This window comes from Micropterus salmoides, unplaced genomic scaffold (assembly GCF_014851395.1).
Source record: "Micropterus salmoides isolate LMB-PRFRI ecotype aquatic unplaced genomic scaffold, ASM1485139v1 Ms_hic_scaffold_2, whole genome shotgun sequence".
Classification (NCBI taxonomy): domain Eukaryota; kingdom Metazoa; phylum Chordata; class Actinopteri; order Centrarchiformes; family Centrarchidae; genus Micropterus; species Micropterus salmoides.
In genome coordinates, this window is record NW_024041150.1 from 25,318,999 (window position 1) to 25,340,204 (window position 21,206).

The following is a 21,206-nucleotide window of genomic DNA, read 5'->3' on the forward strand; positions in this document are numbered from 1 at the left end:
TGTTTTGTATCTCCAGCGTTTCTCGTGCCATTGTGGATTTATACTTTTGTTGGACCTTTGGATTTGAGTGCTTAGTACTTTTGGACTGCTGACACATAACCACCTGTAAAGTGCAATTTATACTTCTGTGTCAAATCGATGGCGTAGGCTACGGGGCTACGCAGAGGCTAGGCAGAGGCTACGCCGTCGCCTGACGTGCACCTCAAAAATGTAACTACGGACCGTAAGATCTGTGATTGGTCGGCTGGGTAGCCTCGCAATGCCTCCGAGCCGACCGGAAGTAGCCCACGCTTTGAAGTAACATTTACTAGCGGCCAAAACGGCACAGTAAATCAATATATTTGACCATCGCAACCTGAGCAAAATGACTCGTTTCGCTATCAAAACACCACCCACACGTTTACAGTTTTACCCACATTTATGTTACCGTTATTATTTATGAAACCGGAAGTTAGCCTGCTCGGTCGGCAAAAGTCAACGCGTAGACCCTACGCAGGAGTATAAATGGGCCTTAAGTTTCTATATTTTTTGCAATAAACCTCACCAATGCTTCCGTCTCAGTGTCTGCATTTGGGTCCTAACTTCTGTTCACTGGGGTTCAGCCAGGAGGCTGAACGTAACAAATGAGGTTAGAGTGTTGGTTTCCCAACCAGGTCTTTTTAATCAGACCCAGGTTTGAATCCTACGTCCAGCAGGAGTGATAATTGCTTTCAACTTGCTTTCACCTGTGTGGTGTTCAGTTCCCACTGACTTGCAGTGGTCGTTTTTAAATTTGTATTTTGTTAGTCTTTCTAAATGCAATCAATGTTTGGTACCAGTTATAACTTAAAATAGTTGATCGCTCTATATATTTATTTGACAACAGTGGACTGGACCTCAAATAAAATATATTTACAAGCTAAACAGTGGTGTGCCAGCGATGTTTGGTCGTTGAGGACCCCCTGTTGGTGCTTTGAAGGGAAAAAGGAAGGAATGAAGGTAGGAATCAAGGAGGGAATGAAAGAATCAAGGAAAGAATAAAGGCAAGAAGAAAGGTAGGAATCAAGGAAAGATGCAATTAAGGAGGGAATGAAGGAATCAGGGAAGGAAGGAATCAAGGAGGGAATGAAGGAATCAAGGAAGGAATTTATTTATTCCTTCTTTCCATTCTTTTAATCAAGGAATCAAGGAGGGAATGAAGGAAGGAAGGAGTGAAGGAATCAAGGAAAGAATAAAGGCAAGAAGAAAGGTAGGAATCAAGGAAGGATGCAATTAAGGAGGGAATGAAGGAATCAGGGAAGGAAGGAATCAAGGAATCAAGGAGGGAATGAAGGAATCAAGGAAGGAATTTATTTATTCCTTCTTTCCATTCTTTTAATCAAGGAATCAAGGAGGGAATGAAGGAAGGAAGGAGTGAAGGAATCAAGGAAAGAATAAAGGCAAGAAGAAAGGTAGGAATCAAGGAAGGATGCAATTAAGGAGGGAATGAAGGAATCAGGGAAGGAAGGATTCAAGGAATCAAGGAAGGAGTGAAAGAATCAAGGAAAGATTTTTTTTCATTCTTTCCTTCCTTCCTCCAAGATTAAGTATAAAAACCTGCACTACAAGTCCCTTATTGTTTGATTTTATATTGTGCTTCAGTTGTAATCCATCGCACATTAGCTCAAGATCCGGCTGTGGAAATTGGGATTCAGTCTTTGTCTATAGTATGTCTCTCTGTGTTTTGTGTGTGTATGCTGTTGTCTCTCTCCTGGCTTCCTGCTGATCACTCACAGCTGCTACTCATCAAGACCATCAGTGGCAGCATATAAAACCCTGTACAGTTGTACCTAATAAAGTGGTCACGGGTTGTACAGCACCACTTATACACAATTACATTTCCACCAACACATCTCAAATTACATCCTGGAAAAATAAACATATACAAAAATCACCCTTTTCTGGGTTGTTTGTCTGCAGTTGGCATTTTTTAATGCCTCCCTCTAGTGTTGAAAGTCAACAGATCCAGAATTGTGTCATTTCTGTGGTGGAAAATAACTACATCCATCAAGTACTCAAAAACTGGATTTGTCTTCAGCAATGATATGATATACACAATAATATAACAAAATGAAAGGGCACATTCTGCATAATCAGTACTTTTACTTTAATACTTCAATACATTTGTTTGAGGTAAAATCCAAATACAGAACTTTCACTTGTAATGGAGTATTTCTATGTCTTCTTTATCATTTTCATTGGATAGTAGTATTTTATTGTATTGTTTTTTCACAATAAAAACTCCGTGATTAAAGCTGATATGTTTATTTTAGCAAGATGTTTATTGAGGTGTGCACTGAAGTGTTGGTGGAAGTGTAACTGTGTAGGCCTCAGTCAAGATGGAATCTGTTTCCCAAATGTCAGACTGTTGCATTGTTGTATTGTGAAGATGAAACTTTCATACTATCATCTGGTTACTGCTGTTTACATTCACCCCATGCAAATTCAAAAAATGCAGCCTTGTGCTGTATAATGACAAATAAACAACCTTGTACCTTGTAAAATAATTACATTTTATTGAAATAAATAGCCTACAAAGAGAGCAGAAATATCAAATTCAAAGTAGCTTTATTGGCATGAATGTACAGCAACAATATTGCCAAAGCTACATATAAATGACATAAGGACAATTAATTTCATACATTTCATGAAGTTGTGTTTGTGCGTTAATACAAAAGAAAATAATAATAATGTGTGTCTGATAGAAATTCGAATTCGGGTGATATTTGGGAAAAATATACCCCTAACATAGGCTGTAGGCTGTGTGCCTGATCAATGTCAGAAAGTGACTAAATGTCCATCACACAGTCTCACAGCCCAAGACGACATCTGCCAATTCTTTCATGTCTTTCAAGGTATTCACTCGTTTGCTGACTTACAACAAAGAAAATGATCAAATGTTTGGCATTTGTAATGTCTGAAACGGTTCATCATTAGCCTATCAAAACAGTTGGCAATTATTTTTCGGACTATAGTCTACAAGACAGTTAATGACTATTAAAGAACCGTCAAATCATGAATTCAAAATAAATTATTTATTGTAATACAGCAGTGAATTTGTGGTCGTCATGGTGATGAGGACTGACGCGTTGCGCGGGCCCTATAAAGGCGGAGGTCAAAGTTCGAACTTCTTTCTGCACCTGAACGCTGACAGGAGCTGCTGACCTTTGACAAGTGAAACTCTTCACCTGTGGAAAAAGTGCTAACTTGTTGAAAGGTGACAGACATTAAAGAAAAGATCTCTGCTGAACATCTGGAAGTGAGAAAGCAGCTGTTGCAGTGAGGAAAAAAATGGTCTCCAGTGGTTTCTGCCGTGAGGAACAACTGCTGACTTTAGGCATCGTCCGTTTGCTGGATGACCGCTATGGTAAAACACATTAGACCACATCTATATCATGATTAAACACAACAAAATATACTACGTTAAATCATAAATTAATACAATATTTATCAATATAAATATAAGTTCTGTAATGTTGTTTGAAAATATTTGGCCAGAACAGCATTAAAATAGCCTACTAAACCTACATTAAACTTGTTATCTCGGCATTACAATAATTAATTAACACGATGGATTTTACTGAGAGAGCACGAGGCAGATGAAACAATTTATAGTGATTTATAAAACTTGCTAATTATTTTTAGGGGGTTGTCCAGGTTAATTTAAAGACAAAGATCGCGACCGCGCCATTTTTTAAAAAGCGCTAAAAGTTGTGTATGTTGCAGGCGCCATGGAAACGACATCAAATATTACAACTAGTCACAGGCAGACGTCTGACGTCAGTGTGGTCAACCTGTTGTTTGTTTATGATTCTGAGTCGGCATGTAAACACTGCAGATGCAGGTGTCCAGGGATGTTTGGTCCATAAGTTTATGGAAAAGTTAGCCTACAACCTTCAAGGAGTTTTTATTTTTACCAACTCATTGAATAATAAATACTCAGCTTTCCTTGTGCTCACTACATGATCAAAATATCATCTTTGGCACTTTGACGTCTTTGTAGTAATATACACACCTGTCCTGGAAAACCTGGAAAACATTTGACCAATTTTCCAGTAATGAAAAACACATGCAAAAGAGAACAAACAGTAAAATAATGTCCTGGGAAATCTTGTTTTGTCCTGGAAAACTATTTTAACATTATGTTGCAGCAGCATTCGACTCTGGATTTTTTTCTTAAGTCAAGAAACAAGTAGACTAACTTTTCTGGAAAAGTTTATTGTGGGAAAGATTTAAATCTCTACGCAGCACACCAGTCAACATGTGTGTTTTTAAATATGCTCGAGAAAATTTAAGCTGCTTACACTTTGATTAAATGAAGCTAACAAATAGTTTTCACTCACAGTGAAAGTTGCATTTTCATCTTTTCTGATTTTAATTTCATTAAATACAAGAATAGAAATGAAACAGACACCATATTTTACATGTTATTGTAAGAGAGACAGACTTCAGTCCATGTGAAGAACTGAAATTGTATTTCATTCAAATGTAACTTCCACCAAGTGTCATGATCTAACAGCAGGACCTTTGAAAAACTTTTTAATATTTAAAAGATGTTAGTTGGATCCAAAGTTGTTTAATGTTGTGTTGTACAGTCTTCACATTATTCATGCTGAGCTTGAACAACATAAATAATCATAGTCTTTATGATCTTCTGTGTAAAACGATGTGAACTTTAAGTCATAAATGCTATTTTGACTTCTTAATCTGGGCTTCCTGACTAACGTGAGTGATGTTTTTCTTTTCTTTCCATTCAGCTGCTCTGCCTCGGCCAGGACGCGTTCTTCAGATGATCGTGACCAACCTGAGGAACCGTCCTCTGAGCAGCACAAGTGTCGCCTCCATGAGGGAGTCCATCCTGAGCATGTACCACCACCTCATCACAGGCTCCAAGGACTTCCCTTTGATTCCATTCAAGGGGTCCTTACGGACACGTCAGACGGCCACACCCTTCGTCCCCGTGGACCAGGAGGAGAGGGAGAACACCACACCCTCTTTAACGGACGAACCAGCTGGTATTTTGGTTCCCACTGCAGGCTTGAGCTCTTCAGCTCCTAATATACTGACTGCAGCTCATCCTGAGAGGACGGAGCTGGGGGCCCTGAGGGCCGACCCCAGGAACTGTGTCCGACGGATGGAGTTTGATGGCGAGACTGTGACCAGAGTCATCTCCACTGGGTCCCGCTTTGAAGGCACCGAGGTGACCAACCGCTGGAGAGTGAGTGACTACAGCGGAGACGGTCGCATTCTCATGTCCGTCCTCTGCCAGTTCACCAGAGAGTCCACGTATTGTGCACGGACTCTGAGGAAGAAGAGGAAGGGCACTGAGGAAGAGAGCAGCACTCGACCAAAGAAACGCCTGAGAGTGTGACTGACTTTTTATCGTCTTGCTGGCAGGGTGGCATGAAAGACCTTTAGTTTTTACTCCTCAGGGCTGGCCTTTGCTTTTGGCAGGGCTTGTCAGGCCCCTGGTAGCGTCTTGCACCGGGGCCCCTGCACCATATGAAACATGTGGTTGTCTGAGGGGTAAATATTGTATATATGTATATAGTTTGTTCATCATGGATGTAGCACACAGGCTCAGTGTTTTCAGTGCGTCTTGCACTGGTGCGTCTTGCACCTTTCTTTATTTCTTAGAGCTGGCCTGTGTGTCTGACGTGGTGAAACTACGGGGAACTCGGGGAGTTCACAGGTTGCCACTTGCCACGCTTGCAAGACACAAGTCTGCCCTGCAGCCGGGGACAGCAAAAGGACTTTAGATGAATTTCTTCCGAGTCTTCCGTTATGGATGAATGTGTTTTCTTGAGCGAGAAACACGTCCAGCTTTATTGTTGCCGACTCATCAACAGTTCAGATCAAGCTGCAGATTGCAGTGAGTGAGGAAAGAGACATTACAGCTGCAGGGACAGAGTCAAACCTACAACACTACTGATCCACCAATGACAGGCAGGACGAGCAGCAAGAACAGACTGACAGAAGAGGGAGAGGACAGAAACAGCTTGATCGAAAGAAGGAAGATATTAATTCCACCTGCACTTCTCTCCAAACCAACTGCAGCAACCAGCTGTGGACAAAGTAATAAACACAGAGCTGTTTGTGAAGGATGGAAACAAAAAGAAGAAGACGAAAGGAGTGGAGACTCGCTGTGAACTCGCTCATTTAAAAAGGTAAATAAACATTTATTTATTATCAGAATTCCTACATTTATCAATAGATCTACTGTGTCCCTCATTGCTGAAGTTATTAACTGTTATTCTTCTTATCTGCCATTTGTCTTTTACAGAGAGGAGAGGAAACAAGGACGACACTAGTCCAGACCAAGATCCGACAAGAGAAGAGAGGAGACAGCATGAACTGTGAACTCGCTCATTTTAAAAGGTAAATACACATTTATTTTATTTTATCAGAATTCCTACTGTGATCAATAGTTCTCCTCCTTCAGCCTTATTGCTGAAGTTATTAACTGTTATTCTTTTTTCTGCCATTTGTATTTTAGAGAGAGGAGAGGAAACGAGGACGAAGTCCAGACCAAGTCTAGACCAAGAGCCGACAAGAGAAGAGAGGAGACAGCCTGAACTGTGAACTCCATCCATCCATCGTCAACCGCTTATCCTGTGTACAGGGTCGTGGGGGCTGGAGCCAATCCCAGCTGACATCGGTGGCCAGTCCATCGCAGGAACTCGCTCATTTAAAAAGGTAAATACACATTTATTTTATTTTATCAGAATTCCTACTGTGATCAATAGTTCTCCTCCTTCAGCCTTATTGCTGAAGTTATTAACTCTTGTTCTTTTTTCTGCCATTTAACTTTTAGAGAGAGGAGAGGAAACGAGGACGAAGCAAGTCCAGACTGAGTCCAGACCAAGTCTAGACCAAGATCAGACAATGAGAAGAAAGGAGACAGCCTGAACTGTGAACTCGCTCACTGAAAAGGTAAATACACATTTATTTGATGTTATTATCAGAATTCCTGCTGTGATCAATAGTTCGTTTTTGCTTGTGTAGGGCTCCGCAGTCAAGTTAGCATTAATAATATGCAACTTCCAGTTAGACTAATGGTTTACCTCAGTTGAAGTCTCTTATCTGCCATTTGACTTATAGAGAGAGAAGAGGAAACAAGGACAACACTAGTCCAGATCAGGTCCAGACCAAGATCCGACAAGAGAAGAGAGGAGACAGCCTGAACTGTGAACTCGCTCACTGAAAAGGTAAATACACATTTATTTGATTTTATCAAGTTAGCATTAATAATATGCAACTTCCAGTTAGACTAGTGGTTTACCTCAGTTGAAGTCTCTTATCTGCCATTTGTCTTTTACAGAGAGGAGAGGAGACGAGGACAACACTAGTCCAGACTGAGTCCAGACCAAGATCCGACAAGAGAGAAAGAGGAGACAGCCTGAACTGTGAACTCCATCCATCCATCGTCAACCGCTTATCCTGTGTACAGGGTCGCGGGGGCTGGAGCCAATCCCAGCTGACATCGGGCGAAAGGCGGGCACACCCTGAACAGGTTGCCAGTCCATCGCAGGAACTCGCTAATTTTAAAAGGTAAATGCACATTTATTTGATTTTATCAGAATTCCTACTGTGATCATTAGTTCTCCTCCTTCAGCCTTATTGCTGAAGTTATTAACTGTTATTCTTTTTTCTGCCATTTGTATTTTAGAGAGAGGAGAGGAAACGAGGACGAAGTCCAGACCAAGTCTAGACCAAGAGCCGACAAGAGAAGAGAGGAGACAGCCTGAACTGTAAACTCGCTCACTGAAAAGGTAAATAAACATTTATTTATTATCAGAATTCCTACATTTATCAATAGATCTACTGTGTCCCTCATTGCTGAAGTTATTAACTGTTATTCTTCTTATCTGCCATTTGTCTTTTACAGAGAGGAGAGGAAACAAGGACGACACTAGTCCAGACCAAGATCCGACAAGAGAAGAGAGGAGACAGCATGAACTGTGAACTCGCTCATTTTAAAAGGTAAATGCACATTTATTTTATTTTATCAGAATTCCTACTGTGATCAATAGTTCTCCTCCTTCAGCCTTATTGCTGAAGTTATTAACTGTTATTCTTCTTATCTGCCATTTGTCTTTTACAGAGAGGAGAGGAAACAAGGACGACACTAGTCCAGACCAAGATCCGACAAGAGAAGAGAGGAGACAGCATGAACTGTGAACTCGCTCATTTTAAAAGGTAAATGCACATTTATTTGATTTTATCAGAATTCCTACTGTGATCAATAGTTCTCCTCCTTCAGCCTTATTGCTGAAGTTATTAACTGTTATTCTTTTTTCTGCCATTTGTATTTTAGAGAGAGGAGAGGAAACGAGGACGAAGTCCAGACCAAGTCTAGACCAAGTCTAGACCAAGATCCGACAAGAGAAGAGAGGAGACAGCCTGAACTGTGAACTCATTCACTGAAAAGGTAAATAAACATTTATTTATTATCAGAATTCCTACATTTATCAATAGATCTACTGTGTCCCTCATTGCTGAAGTTATTAACTGTTATTCTTTTTTCTGCCATTTGTCTTTTACAGAGAGGAGAGGAAACAAGGACAACACTAGTCCAGATCAAGTCAAGACCAAGAGCCGACAAGAGAAGAGAGGAGACAGCCTGAACTGTGAACTCCATCCATCCATCGTCAACCGCTTATCCTGTGTACAGGGTCGTGGGGGCTGGAGCCAATCCCAGCTGACATCGGTGGCCAGTCCATCGCAGGAACTCGCTCATTTAAAAAGGTAAATACACATTTATTTTATTTTATCAGAATTCCTACTGTGATCAATAGTTCTCCTCCTTCAGCCTTATTGCTGAAGTTATTAACTCTTGTTCTTTTTTCTGCCATTTAACTTTTAGAGAGAGGAGAGGAAACGAGGACGAAGCAAGTCCAGACTGAGTCCAGACCAAGTCTAGACCAAGATCAGACAATGAGAAGAAAGGAGACAGCCTGAACTGTGAACTCGCTCACTGAAAAGGTAAATACACATTTATTTGATTTTATCAAGTTAGCATTAATAATATGCAACTTCCAGTTGGACTAGTGGTTTACCTCAGTTGAAGTCTCTTATCTGCCATTTGTCTTTTACAGAGAGGAGAGGAGACGAGGACAACACTAGTCCAGACTGAGTCCAGACCAAGAGCCGACAAGAGAAAAGAGGAGACAGCCTGAACTGTGAACTCCATCCATCCATCGTCAACCGCTTATCCTGTGTACAGGGTCGCGGGGGCTGGAGCCAATCCCAGCTGACATCGGGCGAAAGGCGGGCACACCCTGAACAGGTTGCCAGTCCATCGCAGGAACTCGCTCATTTAAAAAGGTAAATACACATTTTTTTTTTTTTAGCAGAATTCCTACTGTGATCAATAGTTCTCCTCCTTCAGCCTTATTGCTGAAGTTATTAACTGTTATTCTTTTTTCTGCCATTTGTATTTTAGAGAGAGGAGAGGAAACGAGGACGAAGTCCAGACCAAGTCTAGACCAAGAACCGACAAGAGAAGAGAGGAGAGGAGACAGCCTGAACTGTGAACTCCATCCATCCATCGTCAACCGCTTATCCTGTGTACAGGGTCGTGGGGGCTGGAGCCAATCCCAGCAGACATCGGTCGCCAGTCCATCGCAGGAACTCGCTCATTTTAAAGGGAAAATGCACATTTATTTGATGTTATCAGAATTCCTACTGTGATCAATAGTTCTCCTCCTTCAGCCTTTTTGCTAAAGTTATTAACTAGTTTTCTGCATTTGTCTTTCACTGAGAGGAGAGGAAACGAGAACGACACTACTCCAGACTGAGTCCAGAGTGAGTCCAGACCAAGACCAGACGACATGAGACAAGGAGACCGCATAAATGAAAAGTATGTATTCATTCTTCTTCATTATAATAGTTGAAGTTATTAAGTATTATTCCCTCTTATCTGCCCTCGTAATCTTTCCTCTCATCCTCCTTTCTAATAAATGTGCATTTATTTTATGTTCTCTTGATGTTTTCAGAATGAACACCAATACTTCATGTGTTCACCTTGTTGCTGAAGTTATTAAGTTTTATTCCCTCTTGTCTGTTTTTATGTAACTCAAGGGAGGACGAGCGAGACGTCTCCTCATCTGCAGCAGCATCACAGACAGTTTATTGTCTCGAACATCTTCCTGTCTGTCATCAAGAAGACCAAAATCAACACTGAATTTATTCTTCTGACATGTGGCTGTGTAGTCCCATGATGAACATCATTAATGTTTGTGTTCAACCTGCTTTTTGTCCTTAATAAATAAAACATATTCACTGGACAAGGTAAAGTGTGTGAATAGTACTTTAAGGGTCTTAATAAGGGATTTAGTGTCAAATGAATTAAAAATAGCACATCTGAGTGATGACGTTGGTTTAAACAGTAAAGTCAGCATGAAAATCGTCGTGTTCTCCCACAGGTTACATCAATATAAATGATCAAAGGGCTGTGATAACTTACATTGTACTATTTTCTCAGTCAGTTCAAGGTTAATGATTTTTCTCAACATCAGGTCAAACACATAAATGAAGAACTGAATACTTGTATCATTCTTCTAAACATTTAAATAGTTTTTACCTCTATGAATAATATGACAAGAAATCAGATGTCAAGAGCTGTACAGAAATGGGCATGTGTTTACTTTATTTTACTGATGGTCATGTATTTTTAAACCTGCAGAACTGTGCTTGGTTTGAAAGGTTAGGTTATGGCGTAAAGGACAGGTTCTCTAGGTAGTCATTGGTCTGGATTTACCTTGGCATTATACACTGCAAATCATATTCAGCGAATAACGTCTGATAGGCCTATATTTTAAATCCTTCCTATATTTCTGTCTTCAAAAATAAGAAAAACCTGCAGTTGTGGGATGAAAAACCCTCAGACCTAATAGGCCCTCACTTTTGGATTTAACTGTAACTTAGACTTAGATGAATTGTGGTCCTTTGAAAATACATTGAATACAAAAATAAAAAATGTAGGTGAACGAAAATGTTGACATTTATTTAGCATTTATGTTATTTACTTGTTTCAGTGGAGCCTCCCGGCGTTATACGAAAGTCCCTAAAAAGACCTTAAAAGACTAAAATACACGTTTAAGATAAATATAAAATTAGTAAAATACAATAAAATAAAAGGGATAAAATAAAGTCAAATAAGATCGGGAAAGGCTCTCCTATAAAAGTATGTTTTAAGAAGGGACTTAAAAGAGTTCACTGACTCAGCCGACCTGATTTCCTCGGGCAGGCTCTTCCAGAGCCTCGGGGCCCTGACAGCAAACGCTCTGTCCCCTTTAGTTTTCAGTCGAGACTCTGGAACAGACAGCAGACCTCTGCCCGAGGATCTCAAGGTACGTGCTGGTGTGTATGGGACTAAAAGTTCAGAAATATAACAAGGCGAGAGGCCATGAAGAGAATTTTAAATAGACTTAGAATTTTAAAGTCAATTCTAAAACATACTGGGAGCCAGTGTAATGAAGCTAAAATAGGAGTAATGTGGTCATATTTCTTTGTTCTGGTTAAAAGCCTGGCAGCTGAGTTCTGGACAGTCTGGAATCGATCGGTAGATTTTTGGGTTAAACAGGTGAAAAGGCTGTTGCAATAATCCAGGCGTGATGAGATGAAGGCGTGTAAAATGGTCTCGGTGTCCTTAAAAGTTAACATAGATCGAATTTTTGCTATATTTCTAAGTTGATAAAAACATGATTGAACAAGCTTTGTGGTGTGCTGCTCGAAATTTAAATTACTATCAAACCAAACACCAAGGTTCTTTGCCACAGGCTTAATGTGATTTACTAGGGAACCAGCAGATGGCAGTATTTGATTTGCCATCTGCTGGGACCAGATGACCAGGATTTCAGTTTTGTCTGAGTTCAGCTGGAGGAAATTATTTGACATCCATTTTTTAACTTCACAAAGGCAGTTGTTAAGTGAACTCAGCACTCCAGGGTCTGTGGATCTGACGGGCAAGTATATTTGTGTGTCATCAGCATAAATATGAAAAGAAATGCCATGTTTATGGATAATATATATATAAGGAAAACAAAATGGGTCCTAAGACCGACCCCTGAGGCACACCATATTTAACTGGACAGAACGAGGAGACATAGTTGTTTACAGACACGCAAAACTTCCTATTTGACAGGTAGGATGAAAACCATTCTAGGGCCGTACCAGAGATCCCCACCCAGTGCCTCAGTCTGTCTAACATGATGTTGTGATCAATGGTGTCAAAAGCAGCGCTAAGGTCCAGGAGTACTAGGACTGAGCACATGCCTTCACCAGCAGACATTAAAAGGTCATTGGTGACTTTAAGCAGGGCAGTCTCAGTGCTGTGGTACTTCCTAAAACCAGACTGAAACTTTTCAAATATTTTGTTATTTTCCAGTACAGTGAGCAGCTGTTTGGACACAACTCTTTCTAGAATCTTTGCAATAAAAGGCAGTTTAGAAATTGGTCTAAATGTGGGAGGGAGGGATCTAAACCAGGTTTCTTTAAAAGTGGGTTCACGCAAGCCGTTTTAAAATAATCAGGGACACAACCAGTAGATAGGGAGCTGTTGAAAACAGAGATCACTTGTGCTGCTCAGAGGACGGTTCCTCAGGTTGGTCATGATCATCTGAAGAACGCGTCCTGGCCGAGGCAGAGAAGCTGAATGGAAAGAAAATTAAAACATCACTCACGTTAGTCAGGATGACTAATTAAAGCCCAGATAAAGAAGTCAAAATTGCATTTATGACTTAAAGTTCACATCGTTTTACACAGAAGATCAGAAAGACTCACAGCAGGACTTACTGTGAAAAACCTTATTTATTAAAAACGTTTTCAAAAGTCCTGAGTTTTGGCCAACCGGCGGTGCCCGTGGCGTGGAATATCAAAGATTCGCCACGAAACAGGAATTTGTTATAACTTAAGTGTACATGCACACATCTCTACCAAATAGAGACCCTAAGTCACTCGCTTCCGGTAGTCAGTGGCGGGAGACAACTTATTTTTTGATCCTGTATGAACTGTGCCCTGATTTACACATATGATGTTTGTCAAGTTAAAAGATAACTTTGTCCGTCAAGAAAGTTGCAGTTTGTTGTAAAACAGTAAAGTTACATGTAGTTTTGTATGAACTACATCTCTCGTCTCGCACAATTTACGTCTCTAACATGTTAGTGCAGTAATGCTAGCTAGCTTTTGTCAAGTTTGACAAGAGCCCTGAACACATTTACAAGCTCATATTCACTCATGGTCATAGCGCCACCTATTGGCGATAGGGAGCGCTATGATGAACCACATTTTTTAGGTTGGCCATCTCTACTTCAAAACTCAGAAAGAAAAGTAACACATTGATAGTGTTATGTTGCAAAGCTTCTGAGTTTTCCTACAACGGTGTGGCAGCAATGTACCATTCTGCGCCATGAAACAGGAAGTTGTTATAACTTTGCTGCACATGCTCAAATCAGTAGCAAACTTTATGTGATTGATAATGGCATTACTTTTATTGCTGATATGTGTAATGGTTGATTTTATATTAATATTTTTATGTGAAAAAAATGAATGGGTTTCAGGGGGAGCAGAGACTCAATTTTCTTCCAACCTACTCAACTTTAAGAGCTAAATGCTCCGGCATATGTGCAACTACAGAGTGGATTTGAGCTTTAAGCTGCAGAAAAGATGTTGATCTTTCAAAGTTGCATTTAGTGTTTGCTAAAAATATGTTTAGTTTAGGTCTCTGTTCACTATTACAATCATTAAAACGCAGAACAGTAGGACGATATAACATTAAATTCAGTAGTAGTAGTTGTTCCTAATGTAATGTTAGTTAGCTAACACTAGCTAACGTTACATTCCACAGCCTACATTTTCCTGGATTTGTTTTAGGTTTTGGAAGGTGAATAAATTGTACTTCTACTTCCAGCCTCTCTGGGTAGCGACTGTAACTGTTAAAAGTGCCCCACGAACAGCTGTGACCATATCTCGGAAAAATACAGCAAAAAAAGCTAGAAAACAACTCCTGTTGCATACGAGTCAATGGAGCGCAGCCGTGAAAGTCTCGGACCTTGGCCAGCTGCGTGTGGCTTAGCAAAGGGTCAATTGATATGAAAGTCGCAGTCGTGCCTCATTGACTAGTGATGTGTCGTTCAATGAATGTTTCGTCCATAAGACCTAATCATGTATATGACTCGGGAGGAACGGGTAGTGTCAGTGAGTGATTTGTTCATTTTCACACATGCGTGAAGGATCTTGGAGCCTTACGTTCACTCGTCACATGTCAGCTGCATGGGCCCCGTCAGCACAGGAAACAGAAGTGATTAGTTCACGACTCTCAATTGTGGGTCTGTTTGAGTCGTTCATTTGTCACGTGACAGCTCGGCTACAGGGCTGTGGTAAGCAGGCAGCCCAGGAAACAGAACTGATTAGTTCACGACTCACAGCAACTGTGGGTCTCCAGGTTTGAGTCATTCATTTGTCACGTGACAGCTCCTACTGTGGAGCAGGAATGAAGTACTCGTTCACCGCTCACATGGGCGCCGGCAGGCTGAGTGACTGCTGGCGCCGGAGAATGAGAGGCAGGTCGGCTGTCACTGGACTGACATTATATAGCTATTTTGTTAATTATGTGACATTTAATAAAGCATACCGTTATTACAGCACAGTGATGTTGTGCTAAGTTATAGTTTTAACACAGCCGCACCGTAACTTTAGTCCTGCTAGTGTTTACATGAGAGTTGTTCTGGGTCCGCTCCACTTCAGAGCCCTGACAGAGTTCTACCGGGAGCCGAATTATCTCCAAGGTCGTCTCCTCTCCAAAACAAACCGACCCAGTCATTTAAACATTAAAACACAGCCATGTAGCTACGTTAACGTTAGCCCTGTGGTGTCTTACAGCTAACAGCTGATCCAGGTCAGCCAGAGAACCCAACATAACTTTTACTTTTTATTTATCAACAGAGCTGTGCTCTTGTTTCACAGCTCCTGACTGGTGAACAACCTGCAGTGTTTGAGAGCGATGTGCTCATGTTTGTTTATCTGTCTGCAGAATCAGGACCTGATGTGGCCCATTCTGCGTCCAGACCTGCCAAACTGCTGCATTTATATAATGTGTATTTCTTTGTTCCTCTGTCTGTGCTGGAGTTCTTTTAAGAACTTGGTGGCTTGATCCAGATTATTATTAAATTGGTTTAATTTTAATAAGAGTGTGTTTATTCATATAGTGTATCAAGCTTATTACTTCTATATACACAAATCTGATATTAATATTTTACTCATGGATAGGGACGTTAGGCTACTGTATGAATGAGCACTTTAGAGATAATGATAGTAATTATATACATAAGCCTTTATATGGAATCAAGGATGGAAGGAAGGAATCAAGGAATGTAGGCTATGCGCTGAATGAAGGAATGACATGCAGCTAATTTAGGCATAATTTAATGTAAATAATGTTATTATTCAATGTTCATTTTATTTACAAAAAAGCATGTTTGCATGCACAAAAGGACCCAGGTTGTTCGGTACAATACAATCACTCCGCCTTGCTTAACAACCAGATATTTCAACTGAAGTGGCACAATCAATATGTTATTATTACTGTATAGCAGTCACGATAAGAAGGAGATAAGAAAGGGAAAGGGAGTAAAAAGGTTGCTGAATAAGAAATAAGAAATTGGCTTATCACAGTCAGTGCTCAAAACAAAACCCACATTTGAACCACCAATGATGAATGAGCCCTTATCTCAGTTCAAATCTCTACAATAGCCCACATCTCAACAAAAACCCCTTCTTCTTCTTCTTCTTCTTCTTCTTCCCAGCAAGCAAACTTGAGTTTCAATACAAAAGTTGGCCAACGAAAGTGAAATCAAGTTACGCCTCTTGCATCTAATAGACGAGCACAGTGATTCTCCAACAGCACCAGAGTCACCTCCCGTAGTCTGCACCGGCTCTGGATGGAACCTTTTCCACCGGTGAGTTTGAATCGCCGCCACAGATCATAGATGTTCCCTGAGATGACTGCTGGCCCTGGTTGGAAAGTTAATTAACTTAAGCTTACTTAAAGAGCAACATGAAATAACTTTGGAAATAGTGTTTTAAATGTTCCTCGTACAATAAATGGCCTCTCGTTTTTTTTAGATGTTGCTTTGGGAGACAATTTAATTACAACTGGCACATCCTCCACATTTCTGATAAATGTATATTGTCACTGTGTTGGCATCTTTTTATGCATTTATTTGTGTTACTGTCAAATTGAATCAAATCAATTACAAAAAAGAGGTTGAATCTGGTGGAGGGTTGAATCAGAATCAGAAACAGTTTTTTTGTACACAAGTGCATGTGTTTGTGTGTGTGTTTGTGTGTGTGTATGTGTGTGTGTTTGTGTGTGTGTGTACGTGTGTGTGTGTGTGTGCGTGTAGGGTGATCCAAGTATCTTAGTAAGTAGTGACATCGTAGTGAACATAATAATAAAAACTAACAAAATGCGAAAATGTGCACCCACTGTGTGTGTTTGCACCTGTTGCAGGTTCACCATCACAGTGGTGACAGACATATGGGCCCACAGAGAAGCCTACAGGTCTCACACTAACATTTGAACATAATACTAGAACAATGAAACATAACTGTGTGTGTCAGACACACTAAAATTCAAAGAAAACATTAATACATTTTCTTTGTTATTACAACTAACCCAAACTCTTGTAACCATGAACGAGCTTCCCTGACAGCTTACAGCTAAAACATTAAACTAACAACTTGAATAAAAGACATCTACATATACACACAGTTTGATGAGTTTAACTACAAAGAAGGCATAAATAAATTAACTTAAAAAATACTTTCTCACCTCAAAATGTTTTTTTCCCCTTATAAAATAGGCTGTTCCTGCCACAACGTGCTACTTTTTCACATGTGGAATAAGGACTAAACTCGGCATTCTGCAGAGTGATTGATCACTTCTTCTTAATTGGACGTGTTACAACTGACCCTTGTTAAAACCATCACCGGACTTCCCTACTGTAAAAGGGGGGAGGTTTGGGGGGTCATGACAGTCAGTGTCAGTGGGGGTCCTGGGAATTGTTGATGAGGCCAGCTGCAGACAGGAAGAAACAGTTCATGTGGTGTGAGGTCATGGTCTTGATGATGCTAGATATCCAAAAAGACTTTCAGTCCTCCTTTAGCCACTCTCCCTCCTCTTTCAGTTTTTCTTCTTGGAGCTTTTGTTTCTCCTTCCTCTGTGTGTCTGACTTAATTCCTTATCTTCCCCAACTTCCTTTTTGAAGTTGATAACAGCTATTCTGCACTCTTTCTTTTATAGCACAGCCTACTAATAAACTTTATTTATGCAGGACTTTTCTTAACAAGTTATAAAGTGCTTTACAGAAAAAAATAATAAATAAAAACACAGGGTTCATACAAACACCAGAAGATAAAATAGTTAAAATTTGTCTCTGCTATAGTGGAAATATTTGTACATGTGTGTGTTACAGGTAGATGATGATGTGTGTGTTAGTTCCTCTCATTTTGACTGTCCTTGACTGTCCCTGTCCTGACAGAGACGTCTGCTTCACTGTCATCTTCAGGTAAGAAAAACAGTGAGATGAAGGTTTATATCAGTCAGATTATAATAATGACATTTATTGTCGCCACAGTGGGTTTGTTCATTATAATCGATAAATAAATATGTCATTCAGATTGCTTTTTCAAACTTAATAATTAAATGACGTGTCAGCAGGGACGGAGCAGGTCTTTTCATGCCCACCTCGGTGGCTCCTGTTTGGGCAGAGATGCTTCGCTTTCTACCCTGTGTGGAGCTCCTGGAGCACTGCCGATGTAAACTGAGGATAAAACACATTTAAATTTAGACAGAAGATTCGATATTACATGGCTTCATTGTGGTTTAATGTGTGTGTGTGTGTGTGTTAGTTATTGTGCTCTCGGGCAGCTGTTAAACTGGCGTCGCTTCACACACCAGAGGAGAGGCAGTTTGTCCGTCTGCTAACAAACACACACACACCTGTGTGGCTGGGTGGATACCAGAAAAAGCAGGTATGATATCTGTGTTATTGTGCTGTGCTCTTGTTCTCAAATCAGGACTTTATTTAAACAAACACCTCTCCAGTAGAGGAGAAAGTATTCAGATCCTTAAGCAAAATTACTTATACCACAGTGTAAAAAAAATTTGTTTTGTGCAATGAAAATGTTACTCAAGTAAGTAAGTAGGTATGAGTATAAAACTGGTTTTCAAATGTTTTCTGTCACGTCCCCATGTAGAAGTTGACAAAGGCCTCTTACACCAGTAAAAGTGGATACATTTTTATCCATCATTAACAACGTGGGCAATTGAAACTCTTATCAGAATCACCATTATTTGCCAGGTTTGCGTACACATACGAGGAATTTTACTCAGGATTGTACATTGCTCACGATGTGCTTACTAACAATACAATAATACAATAATAAAATCACACACAGGCTACAGTATAGAGAACACATGTATACACACTATAAACAAAAACAATATAGAAAGATTGAGACAATAGTGCAACAGTGAACAGAGTCCAAAGGATGCAGGAGAAAATTATTATTATTATTATGTACATGTTGGAGGTGGATGAGATATACAGGTACTCATACACATGCATGCATACATGTACACAGTGTGATGGAGCATAGTGCAAAGGATGATGGAATAAATAAGTATTATGTGCAGGTGTTATGTACATGCGGTTGGCGGATTTGGTATACAGTATATACAATATGCAAAATGACAATATGAACAGTATGAACAGCTCTGAAATAGAAAATGATGAATAAATAATAGGTGGTAACCAGTAAACAGGTGGCTGATTAGAGGCAGAGTTACTAAGTTATTGCACAGGAATTGTTCCTGACACTGTGAGGCAGAAATAAGCAGTTCAACCAGAGAAACTGTTCCTGAGTCTGTTGGTTTTGGTGTACAGTGCTCTGTAGCGCCTACCAGAGGGGAGTTGGAACAAGTTGTCCAGGGTGAGATGGATCTGCAGTGATGTTTCCTGACTCTGGAAAGTCCTCATTGGAGGGTAGATTGGCATAGATGATATTTTCTGCAGTCCTGTCTGTCCATTGTAGTCTGTCCCTGTCCTTTTTGGTGGCAGACCCAAACCAGACAGTGATGGAGGTGCAGAGAACAGACTGGATGATGGCTGTGTAGAAGTGGATCAGCAGCTCCTTAGGCAGGTTGAGCTTCCTGAGCTGACGCAGGAAGTACATCCTCTGCTGGGCCTTCTTGATGATCGTGTCAGTGTTGGGCTCCCACTTCAGGTCCTGGGATATAGTGGATCCCAGAAACCTGAAGGATTCCACAGCAGATTCAGGGCTGTTGAGTATGGTGATGGGGGGCAGAGTGGGGGGGCTCCTCCTGAAGTCCACGGTCATCTCCACAGTTTTGAGCGTGTTAAGCTCCAAGTTGTTCTGACTGCACCAGAGAGCCAGCTGATCAACCTCCCGTCTGTAGGCCGATTCATCACCGTCCCGGATGAGGCCGATGACCGTTGTGTCATCACCAAACTTCAAGACTCCTGTCAGCAGGTGAGGCTGACAGGTGGAGGCTGGCACAGTGAGCTGGGTGAGTTTGGTGCTGAGGATGTGATGATGGTGTTGAATGGGCCAACACCAGTCTTTCAAAGGACTTCATGACTACAGATGTCAGGGCGACAGGCCTGTAGTCATTTAATCCAGAGATAGAGGGTTTTTTGGGAACCAGGATGATTGTGGAGCGTTTGAAGCAGGAGGGAACTTCACACAGCTCCAGTGATCTGCTGAAGATCTGTGTGAAGATGGGGGCCAGCTGGTCTGCACAGATTTTCAGGCAGGATGGAGAAACCCCGTCTGGGCCGGGATCCTTCCTGATCGTCTGCCTCTGGAAGAGCTGGCACACATCCCCCTCACAGATCATGAGTGCAGGTAAGGGGTCGGGGGGGGGGGGGGGACTGTTTGAAGATGGTGTTGGAGCAGGAGAGAGGTGTGACTGTGGGCTTCTCAAACCTACAGTAAAATCCGTTCAGCTCGTCGGCCTGTCGTTGAGTACCAGCAGTGTTGGGGGATGGTCTCCTGTGGTTACTGAGTTTCCGCAGGCCTTTCCACACTGACGCAGGATTGCTGGCTGTGTAGCTCCACTTTGCTGCAATGATCTCTTTAGTCAGCGTGTTCCTGGCCTGGTTGTACAAGACTCTGTCCCCACTTCTGAAGGCCTCTTCCTTGGTCTGATGAAGCTGCCTGAGTTTCGCTGTGAACCAGGGTTTTTGGTTGTTGTATGTGCGGAAGGTTTTAGTCTGCGCACACATGTCCTCACAAAAACTGATGTAGGATGTCACAGTGTCAGTTCGTCCAGGTCAGTGGCTGCAGCCTCATAAACACTCCAGTCCAGTCAAAGCAGGCCTGTAAATCCAGCTTTGACTTGTTAGTCCATCTTTTCACACTCTTTACAACAGGTTTAGCAGATTTCAGTCGCTGCCTGTATGTTGGGATAAAATGAACCAGACAGTAATCAAAGAGTCCCAAGGCTGCACGGGGAACAGAGCGATAGGCGTCCTTTAATGTTGTGTAACAGTGGTCCAGCATGTTAATGTTAATATGCTGTCTGCACTTTGGAAGTTCATGGCTGAGGTTCGCTCTGTTGAAGTCCCCGAGAACTATGAGCAGGGAGTCTGGATGCCATCTTGATCTGTCTTGAAATTAAACAAAAGCTTCACGATAGCCTTGGTTTATGCCACCACATGAATCACAGTCATGCAACTTAACGTAACTTAACATCCATGCAGTGGCATCATAGTATTAAAAGTAAATGTACTCAATGCAGTAAAGTGTCCCCTCTGACTGTTACACTATTATATATTCTGTCATATTATTATTCCTCATGCATTCATGTAAAAGTTTGGTAGTTTAGTGTATAACAAAACATCAGATTTTATAAGCTCTTTATGTGTTTTGTGTGCAATAATGTTGATTTGTAAAGTGACTAGTGACTAAGCTGTCAGATAAATGTTGTGGAATAAAAAGTACTTAGAAGTATTTATGTATGTGTTTATGTAGTAGGGGGGAAGTAGAAAGTAGCATGAAAAGAAAATACTTCCATTCCACCACCTCTCTCTGTCTCTTTGTTTTTCCATCTGAAGAGCGGCTCCTGGTTTTGGAGCGACAACTCCCCCTTCAGGATAAGT

General features: G+C 41.0%; 1 protein-coding gene and 1 long non-coding RNA gene across 4 annotated transcripts; both read left to right on the forward strand.

The window, feature by feature from the left end:
* Positions 1–3,140: 3,140 nt before the first annotated feature.
* On the forward strand, positions 3,141–8,943 carry LOC119911535. 3 transcript variants are annotated; one of them, XM_038730439.1, is made up of 6 exons: positions 3,141–3,385; positions 4,776–6,185; positions 6,833–6,951; positions 7,120–7,226; positions 7,907–8,001; positions 8,885–8,943. In XM_038730439.1, the coding sequence occupies exons 1-2, from the start codon at positions 3,310–3,312 to the stop codon at positions 5,387–5,389; spliced, it is 690 nt and encodes a 229-aa protein (XP_038586367.1). In that variant the 5' UTR covers positions 3,141–3,309; the 3' UTR covers positions 5,390–6,185; positions 6,833–6,951; positions 7,120–7,226; positions 7,907–8,001; positions 8,885–8,943. The 3 variants fall into 3 exon arrangements, with proteins under 3 accessions (XP_038586367.1, XP_038586366.1, XP_038586369.1); XM_038730438.1 differs by lacking the exons at positions 7,120–7,226; positions 7,907–8,001; positions 8,885–8,943 and adding exons at positions 6,302–6,396; positions 6,515–6,714; positions 7,340–7,394; XM_038730441.1 differs by lacking the exons at positions 7,120–7,226; positions 7,907–8,001; positions 8,885–8,943 and adding an exon at positions 7,340–7,394.
* Positions 8,944–9,600: 657 nt separating this feature from the next.
* LOC119911538 lies at positions 9,601–10,310 on the forward strand. The gene is made up of 2 exons (XR_005445905.1): positions 9,601–9,880; positions 10,102–10,310. It is a non-coding gene; the product is annotated as an uncharacterized LOC119911538 (long non-coding RNA).
* Positions 10,311–21,206: the final 10,896 nt, after the last annotated feature.

Coding starts and splice junctions, on each gene's coding strand:
- LOC119911535 (XM_038730439.1), top strand. CDS start 3,310: ATGGTCTCCAGTGGTTTCTGCCGTGAGGAACAACTGCTGACTTTAGGC. Junction 3,386..4,775: donor TTTGCTGGATGACCGCTATG/GTAAAACACATT, acceptor CTTTCCATTCAG/CTGCTCTGCCTCGGCCAGGA.